At 41.0% G+C, this 9,670-nt stretch overlaps 2 protein-coding genes across 3 annotated transcripts; one reads left to right on the top strand and one right to left on the bottom strand.

Annotated features, from left to right (window-relative positions):
- The first annotated feature begins 949 nt into the window (after positions 1-949).
- Positions 950-2,437, top strand: LOC112895188 (heavy metal-associated isoprenylated plant protein 28-like). The gene is made up of 3 exons (XM_025963109.1): positions 950-1,211; positions 1,423-1,507; positions 1,653-2,437. Exons 1-3 carry the CDS (start codon positions 1,074-1,076, stop codon positions 2,240-2,242), a joined length of 813 nt encoding a protein of 270 aa, XP_025818894.1. The 5' UTR covers positions 950-1,073; the 3' UTR covers positions 2,243-2,437.
- A 2,937-nt stretch (positions 2,438-5,374) lies between these two features.
- On the bottom strand, positions 5,375-8,352 carry LOC112895187 (folate synthesis bifunctional protein, mitochondrial-like). Of its 2 annotated transcripts, XM_025963108.1 has the most exons (4): positions 8,117-8,352; positions 7,512-7,542; positions 7,197-7,367; positions 5,375-7,102 (listed from the first exon to the last, which is right to left on the bottom strand). In XM_025963108.1, exons 3-4 carry the CDS (start codon positions 7,285-7,287, stop codon positions 5,586-5,588), a joined length of 1,608 nt encoding a protein of 535 aa, XP_025818893.1. In that variant the 5' UTR covers positions 7,288-7,367; positions 7,512-7,542; positions 8,117-8,352; the 3' UTR covers positions 5,375-5,585. The 2 variants fall into 2 exon arrangements, with proteins under 2 accessions (XP_025818893.1, XP_025818892.1); XM_025963107.1 differs by lacking the exon at positions 7,512-7,542.
- Positions 8,353-9,670: the final 1,318 nt, after the last annotated feature.

Raw genomic sequence — 9,670 nt, 5'->3', positions numbered from 1 at the left:
ATTCCCATCCACACTCCAATCAGTGAATGCCAAAATTTCATAACGAACCCAGCTCGAATATGGAGATGAACTTATCTTTATAGTCCAACCACATCGAGAGGGTGCCAAGAGAGAATATAAGCCAATCACATAGGAAGCATTTGTTGAGGCTGACTGCTTTGAACTCGATTCCACAGAGGAAACTAATGCTAGTAAGATCACTGCTGTAGTGCTATTCCAAATTGCAAACTTGAAGCAAGGAACATTATCAGTACTTTGCACAAGAGGAAAAGAAAATACAATGCACTAATAAAGAGATATGCATAGAGAAAAGGGCAAACCTTCTATATCGACACAATTGAATGGACTATGTAGGTTTTGGAACTGATGTGCATGAGAAAAAAATTACTAAATAATCCACAGAAGAAGTTTTATCTCAAAACTTGGTATCCATAAAACCTGAACATTTGTCAGGACGAGGAATGGTGTTCCTAATGCTGGTGCTAACTGAAATATTAACCCGAATAAGGTTTTGAGATATTAACCGCTTTATTTAGCTCTAGTTACTATGAGTAATTAATCAATGAGTTTGGAGTATTCAAATCAAACTTCATAGCTTTTTACTCTATACAGTAAAAAAATTATTTATAGTATCATTCGCAATTTGAAAGTGCAGAATTAATGGCACACTGAGGTCTCTGCAGTAAATCAACTGAAAGAAGGTTGATTCTGGCCTTGTTGCAGCCTTAGGTGCAGCAATGGTTGATGGATTGAATGCTTTTCCATGCAGTCATAAACAGCACATTATGAAACTGCTGAGTCACCCAACTATAATTAACCAGTTGCATCAGCTGTTCCAGCCTTCCAGGGAGTTTATTGAAACCCTGGGAAGAATGTCCCTGATTGGAGCCACTTGTAAGCAACTAGTAGAACTGACTTGCAGGTAACTACACTCATGGAAAAGAAGAGGAGTTTATGCCAAGATGGAGCCATCTAAGGGCCCCCCCCTTTTCCCTTTCCAATGATTCTTTGGGTGACCCACACAAATCGACCACCAAATATTCCGTCCCAGCCCCAGAAGCAATGCCATATAAATGCAACTCATTGCAAGGTCAGTGACTCCTACCTACCTTCTTCTAAGGTGTCAAGAGTTCTCAATTAGGAATCTCTGCAGCTTCAAGCTCCAACCCTACTCTCCAGTTCAAACTTCAACAATGACTACAGAATCAGAGGTTTGTGGACAGGCTCCTCCATAACTAGAATTCTCATTGCATTTTTTCTTCGCATGCCAGTGAATTGAGGAATGTTTTGTATTCCTAATGGTGTAACCGTGTGCGTAACTTCAATAGTTATAAGTGTGTACTTGGGGGTCTCCACATGCATATGTAGTTTCAATATTTTCTTTCATGGTGACCATGCTAATGTATTTGTCTAAACCTGCAGACACCACGAATAACGGAGCTCCATGTAAGAATGGACTGCAATGGCTGCGAGCACAAGGTCAGGAAGACCCTGCGTGCTATTGATGGTAAACAATTCTAATCTGAAACACTACATAATTTCTTTGACTTTCCCCTCATTCAGGCATCCAGTTCTACTGATGAGCATTATGTTGTACGAGCATCTAGATAATGCGCATGACATCTTAGAAGTTATGGAATTGCTCTGTTCAGGTGTTAGCGAAGTATACATAGATCAAGCAAATCACAAGATCACGGTGGTCGGGATGGCTGACCCTGAGAGGATCGTCAAGGCCATCAGGAAGACCAAGAGGGTCCCAACTATCTTCTCACACATGGATCCAGCAGCCGAGGCTCAGCCTCCACATTCCGAAGGGGAAGCTCCACCACCTGCAGACCCACCAGCCGACGCCCCTCCGGCAGAGGCAGCTCCGGCTGAGCCCACACCGGAGACCAAGGAGGTGCCACCGGCAGAAACCCCGACCATGGACGCCATCATGATAAACAAGATGCGTGACTACCCATATGGCAATGACCACCACCTGTACAGGGAGCACTGGGCGAACCACCCCATGGACATGCATGGGGTCAGATATGATGCTGCACCTTACCATGTAACGCACAGCTACAGCCACCACAGTACGAGCCCTTACATAGCCGAGTACAGCTATGGAGGCTCTTCTGATCAAGAAGGAAGGTCCTACTACAGCAATAACTACTACCCGGGCAGGGGCAAAGGAGATGGCAGCCAGATCACTTCAATGTTCAGCGATGAGAACCCAAATGCATGCAGCATAGTTTGAGATCCATAGAGGTGATCTAAGAAAGGAGTTTGTTTCTGCAGAACCTTCATGCCATAGAAGGTTGCATAGTGCAGAGACAAGTGATGTATGCTTTGGCCTATGCAAAAGGGCTAGTGTTTAGTTGTAAGATTTAAATGCGGGGGTTGTGTGATGGATGGAAGAGGGGGAGTAAGGTAATCGAAGGGGGGTTAATAAGATGCTTAACGTGTAGTGGGAGATGATTTTATTGGCAATCAGCACTATTTTTACTAACCCTCCTCCCTTCTCCACCTCAGAGAATCTAATAAAGTTGTGGTCCTGTGTACTAAAAGGAAATGGCACAGGTGCTCCCCTGTTCCCTGGCCAAGTCTAGCTTTTTCCTGTCTATCAAGTAGCATGCATGTTATATCTTAAAATTTTCACATCTGACTTATATTCTCATGCACTTCAGCATGCATGATATGAGAAATGAAGTAATCTTGATGTCTATTTCATTTCCGTTTTTCTTGGGAGCATAAGCAGGATGTTTATATATTCATCAAGCTAGTGGAACACTGTCCTGATAAAATGATGACACAATAAGTTAGTTAATTTCTTTTCACCATGGAGCAATATCTCTAGCACTATTAACAAGACATAAGGAAAATAAGAGGTGAGCAATCATGCAGGGGAAGTACTGACCTGAGGAGGTAGTAGCTGGAATGACAGAGACCATTATAAGAGGCCAAAGTGCACATCACTTGATGAGGCAAATACTGGCACTGTATCTTCTGCCTGTTTCCATGTCCTGCAACTTTCATGCAACGCCAGATGATAAAACTGGGACTTGACCATGGAAAATTATAAAATTGAGAAAACAGGAGACCAATTGGGGCTAGCATATCTACTCCGTGTTGTGGGTCCCTAGACTATGCAGGTGATAGCCGTGGTCGATAACTGGCCAAGGCTGTTCACCTCGACATCCAGGAGCTATGGTGGAAGGAAGAGAGACAGAGGGTAGGAAGAAGATCAATTCATTGCTAAATTCTGATGCGTACATCGTCCTAGCTTATATAAATGCCAAGCCATCTCCCAATACATGAGCTAGTAGTTCTTGTCCTAGTTCGGTTTTGTTTCCCCTTGTCCTTTTTTCCTTTTGTTTCTTCTTCCCCTCTAGGCTGTACTTCTGTTTGGTGAACTTTCTCTTTCTTTAATATATTTTAACCAGTAGGGGCTTGCCCCTCCTGTTTCTATCAAAAAAGAAAAATACATGAGCTAGTAACAAAACCACACGTGAGCCATTCTGCCTAAGCAATCCTAACAAATCGAGGCTAACAACAAACTATAGATGATATCTGAACACCATGGCCGATCAAGCTGCTGATGTCCCAGTGTTCTTCTTGGCACGTCGACTGAAGGTCTGGCACAGTGGCACCACATAACACCTCATGCCAAGGCAGATATGGTTCTATGACGCTCAGCTCTATGGTGTATAATCATTTAAAAAACTAAAATTGTAAATGCAAAAAATTTGAACATAGACTCTAATGTTGTTTGTAGTATAGTTTTATCTTTTGCATACTTCATTTATTTCAAATATTTAGAGATAGAAAGGGCTCAACTAAAAATAGCATCCTTTATTCCCTGATTTCCCTTATAAAAACAAACTAACTCCTAAAATTAACATTGGAGCTTGCAAGGCATATCTGATCACATGAAAGTAGTTCAGTCAGAACTCTTAAAACATGGAGGTTATGCATTTTGCTATTTCAAGTTTTTCACTAAGCCACAGCTAGTATTGCCTAAAGATATGAAATAGAAGTTTATGAGAAAATTTATGGGTTCAAGTTCTGTATTTATTCAGAAGGATAGAGATGCTCAGTTCAAATTTTCAGAAGGAAACATACCAGCGAATAACTGTGAGGCCATGCAAATTTTCAGCAGTTATTGCAAAAAAGGATTTTAAGAAAGAAATGATGGATTTCTGAAATGATAGTTTTTTTGGCCAACTTCTAAAGGACAGCAAACTTACTAAAATTATTGATGTAAATGATATTCCAGAGTTGTCTTTGTTAGGCGTTGGTTGAGACTTGAGGCATCTGAATACTACTTTCGCTTTCAACATTCTTAGGACCAGTCTGAAGTTGCAGAACGAAGAGCTCCTTCTCAAAGATGGACAACTGTCATCATTTTAGGACAAAATATTAACTTGAGTTTTCATAATTAAATTTCGATAAAAGCAACAGAAGAAATGACTTCATATATCACTAACCTGGGGAAGAGTCTGAACGGCTGGACTATCAAAATTTTAGGACTTGGGACCCATTGGGAATACACATGCAACATGAATGGACAGGAACACATAGTTTCAATAGTCGAGAGTATTTTTCCTAAGGCCTAAAGGGCTTTCTATAAAAAGGAACAAACCCCGACGTAACACCATAGCATAAAAATTGAGATAAGTGAAAAGTACAAGTTAGATGAAGTAAGTGCAAGCATGGAGAAAAATCTGCATCAAACTCTGAACATCTATATATATCAGGTTTCTATTGGTGATGATCTCCGATGCATGTATACAGCTTTGTAAAATATTGCCAGATATGTGTCACTATAATCTTACATAATATACTAGAACAGGGGAGTTCAAGTATTGTCCTGTCTTTAGTGTACACAAATATGGTTCTTTTATTACAACTGTTCAAGTATTTCAACAGTTTAAATTCAAAACCATGTTGACCGGTGTTCATAAAAATCAGCAGGCACACATGATTCATCGACAGCAAATCACAGTTATGTAATTGTGTGGCGATTTGCACCTCCACTCCGTGTCAAGGCTAAGGTTGTTTCAAAGAAGACAGAGGAAGTGCTGAATCTGAATGTAAAATAAAAAAAAACAGCAGGACAGTTTCATGATTTACAAAACAAACGTAGAGTATAAATTACTGGGGGAAACGTAGGTAGAATCAAAGTGTGCAAATCGTTGTGGCTAGCATCCCATGTCCACTTGGCTAAAACTTTATGTGAATCAAACTTGTCGACAATTTGAAATTCTGAAATGTAAATCCTTCTGATGTTATTAAATTGGAAAGAAAATGTTATATAAAATCATCTAAATAGAACCAGAAGGGGTATGAATCTATAATTACTAACAGATTTTGCAACCTTATTCCTTGACTACTCTTTCCAAGTGATTTGAGTTGAACCCATGCTTCATTGAAGAGTTTAGAAAGGAGATGACAAAAAAAAACGTCATCCCTGGTTTATTACAAGAAAGACACTCCACAAATTATGTAATATGAGAATCCCATTGAGCAACAGAGTAATTGTCCTGCATCACCATGTTATTGTATAAAATCAGAGTTTGGTATCTATTTGATCAGGTGGTTCAGTCTTCCAATCTTCTTCCCTTATGCAATGCATCACAAACCTTTGCAGCATCTGCGCCATATCCAGCATTATGGACCCTTATTATGTTAGCACCGTTCAAAATCCCAGCTGTCACAGCTGCAACAGTGGCAGCATCTCTCTCAACTGGATTGGCACGGTTGCATATTTCACCCAAAAATCCTTTCCTCGAGGGTCCCAGTAATATTGGCACATGTGAAGCACCTATACTCATTTTACCCATCTCCCTCCTAATGGATTCCAATCCCATAATTACTTCAAGGTTATGTTTGGATTTCTTGGAGAACCCAATGCCTGGATCTAGAACGATCCTCCACAATGGAATCCCAGATAACTCTGCTTCTCTCACCTGTGCATATAGCTCAGAAGCAACTTCCTTGCATACATCATCATAATGTAAATTTTGTTCACTTTGCATAGTTGATGGATCTCCCCTCATATGCATTGCAACATACGGAACTCTGAGTTCAGCAGCAACTTTAAGAATTTTGGGGTCAAGCAGTCCACCGGATACATCATTGATCATGTGAGCTCCTCTTTTCACAGCTTCACTAGCAACTTCTGCATAGAATGTATCCATTGAGAGCAACTTTCCCTCCATCTCGGGAATTTTCGTAATCTCATCCAGAACAGGAACCAATCTCTCAAGTTCTTCATTTGGTGATAATCTCTTTGCAAAGGGCCTGGTAGATTGAGCACCAATATCAATGATATCAGCACCTTCTGAGATTAATAACTTAGCCTGAGAAATGGCAGCTTCCACTTGTTGAAACTTACCTCCATCACTAAAGCTATCTGGTGTTAGATTAAGGACCCCCATGACGAGGGTTCTCTCACACCAATCCACCAAACGATTCCCAACAGGTAATACCCTTTTAATAGTTTCTGTGCCAATGATAGATTCACCCCCAAGTTTATTCCATAATTCAAAGAAACCACCACTGCATTTCGAAAGAGAGTGCCAACTTGTTTCGATACCATCTTCACCAGAAGCACCTAGAAGGTCTACAAGAGGTGCTAAAACAAATGGCCTCTCATGGATGCGCTCATGTGGCACAATTAGAGTTTCACTATTGATCTTGGAGTTACCATATAGAAGTATGTCCAGATCAATAGGCCTTGGGCCGTACCTTATTCCACTAGTGCGGCCTATATCCTTTTCAATTTCCTTTAGCTTTTTAAGAAGCTCATGCGGACGGAGCCTAGTTGTGCCCCGAATGGCAGAATTAAGAAACCGTGACTGATCGGTCACATAAGCAGGGGCAGTCTCATAGAGATTGGCATGCCTAGTGATGGTCAAGCCCGAGCTTTTCATCAGTTGCAATGCCCTGTCAAATGTACTGACTCTATCACCCACATTACTTCCCATAGCAATCACAATCTCTTGGTCAGCTGAACATCTTTCAAGCGAACATTGCGTAAAAGAACGAGCCTTGAACGGAATAGCATATCTAGAACCTATGTTTGAGGATCTCGGAGGATTGACAAGATCAGAAACTGTTTAAAAATGCAAAAAAAGGGTGTGTTAGAGGCTTAGAGCTGCTCTTGATTGCAAGATAGAGGATTTGAAAAGCAAAAGGTGGAACATAACCTGAAAATGAATGTGAGGGCAGCAGTCCTCCAAAGTAGTTCTTTGCAACAGGATACATCTTCTTAAGTGACTCCTTGGCATGGAGGAGCATAGTTCAACATACGAGAATTAAGAAAGCTAGCGCTTGAAATCAATTTTAGCCTTGTAGGATCTTTCACGCACGCATCAATCCTTCACATCCGGTCATTAGCAGAACAAATACAAATTTGAGTTCTGAGCAAGCCAAGCTAATAATAATGAAAAGTTGACAACCAAACTAGTTTTAAACTAAAGGCAGATACACGTATGAAAAAGGCAAGATATTGCACTGCTTACTAATGAAAGCTTGGTCACTGAAGTTCCAAACCTAAAGAGAATTCTGTATAAGACAAAAATATTTGCACCAATGCAGAAGTATAGCTTTAAACTTTGGCGTTGGAACAAGCATGAAAGGTTCTTTCTCTAACTGGCGGCAGGACAGCTGCCAGGATACATTAGAAGAAACAAATGAACAGAATACAGAAGTTTCTCTAGCAAACCTCCCCAGCCAGGAAGGTGATAGAAGCTTATACTATTGAGCTTCTCAGCTCATCTGTTTCTTACTTGGAAATGTTGGGAAAACATGAAATACTCCACTGCCGTTGTCATTATAATGCCAACGAGGCAATCCATCGAGTGCCCGAATAGCTCTCTAGTCAACAAGAAAACTCCACATATAACAAAATTAGCTAATACTCTTATCATCAGACAGAGAAAATTAATTTTCACAGTGATCGACTAGACGTGCTGCAAAGATGCTCAAGTGTACAGTTAAATCTCAATTATCGAACTCAGTTTCGGTACGCATACACAGACACACACACACCGAATCGGTACGCATCCAAATAGGTTGAGAAATCAAGTATGCTAGGATACACACAAAAGGGACAACGCTGCATTACCTGAATCAGAACATCCCCGGCCGCTCGACTGCCAGCAGCCGCTCCCTCCTCTACCTTTGTTGGAGCAGAGACGCCACGCCCCGGAGCAGTCGACTCCAGACGTGCGGTGCGGCGGACGAATGGGGGCGCAGAGATGGCTGGTGTGCCCCCCTTTTGCTCGCAAGGCGGCGGCGGCCGGCGCGGTGGGCGGTGGCTGCCTGTTGTGCTCGATTGGGTTTCTTTCCGTCTGGGGAAGGCCGCGTACCACCGGGCCCAACGTGGAGTAATTGCTCGTTTTGGGCCGAGCCGGCCCTTCTCTCTCCTCCCGACGTCCCATCTGAGCCCACACCAACAGAGACAGAGACTAAATAAAACTCGAACATCACAGGCTGAAACCTAGGGCCGAATTTCCAGCAATGATGAAGAAATTCTGCAATCTCTCGGGTTCCAAGCAAATATAACAAAATCTTACTTCAAAGATGACTAAAAGAGTGGCCAACTCAATCCTTCTTGAATCTGCGTGCGGGCTGTGGCGACTCAATCAAAGCTATAGCTGCACCAATTCGGCTACGAGAATGGACAAGAAATGTATGACAAAAACATGACTACATAAGTTGTTTTACAATTATGTTGGTGAGTACGTTTAGCTGGTTAGATTTCTAATCTGCGAACATACACACTTGGGCGTAAGTTCCAATTCAGTATGAGTGCTAACATTTTCTTTGACTATGTTTTCATTTTTTTTAAAAAAAAGAACTTATGTTGATCAAACTGTCCCGGTTTTTTCAGCTAAATCGTCATCCACTCAATACTATGCAAAACAAACTATGACAAATATAGTGTAGCTTTAAACCATAGACCTGCATACAAAATGATCAAATAAAGTGTCAATATTTTTTTAAAAAAATAACAGAAAGAGTACAAGGTCTTCCACTCTAGGTATCTATGATGAATCCATCCACTACATTCAAAAAGGGCACATCCATCATGAGTTCACTTTCTTCTCGTCCTCACTTATGGTCAGCACCTGCCTCTTTCTCTAGGACACCAATTATTCCTACAACCTTAGTAGATTATTCATAATTTCAGTTCTATAGAGAGTTTGTTGTTGAATAAAAGACGAAACTTGATGTCCTAAGTGATCAAACTGAATCGTGTGAGAGAGAAACAAAATTCCATAGGGGAGTTCATGGGATCAAACGATTATTTACTCCACCTTAAAATCTAAACTATACAACAGATGCTAATGTTAAAGTTTTAATCCCAAGAACGAGAAAGAACCAGGGAGACAAAGTCAACTAATTGTTGTTCGCCACTTGCGACCTGTGACGGAAGTGGAGGTGGGATTTGCCCTAAGAATCTGAAGTTTGATCCGGAGGTATATTCGATGCTATTTGACAAGAGAAGGCACTCGTGGACCTATTTTTACTTGGCTTTTGGATTTCTAAAGGAGTATTGTATTGATTTAGACACATTTGATAAAAGGATGCAAATATATGAAGCATGCAACTAGCTTATATATCTACATTATAGCGTGACAAGGCAAAGAATATGATACACATACAAAATATAGCG

Source organism: Panicum hallii, chromosome 5 (assembly GCF_002211085.1).
Source record: "Panicum hallii strain FIL2 chromosome 5, PHallii_v3.1, whole genome shotgun sequence".
NCBI lineage: Eukaryota > Viridiplantae > Streptophyta > Magnoliopsida > Poales > Poaceae > Panicum > Panicum hallii.
Note: the sequence above shows the minus strand (reverse complement) of the source record. Positions and strands in the feature narration are given on the sequence as shown.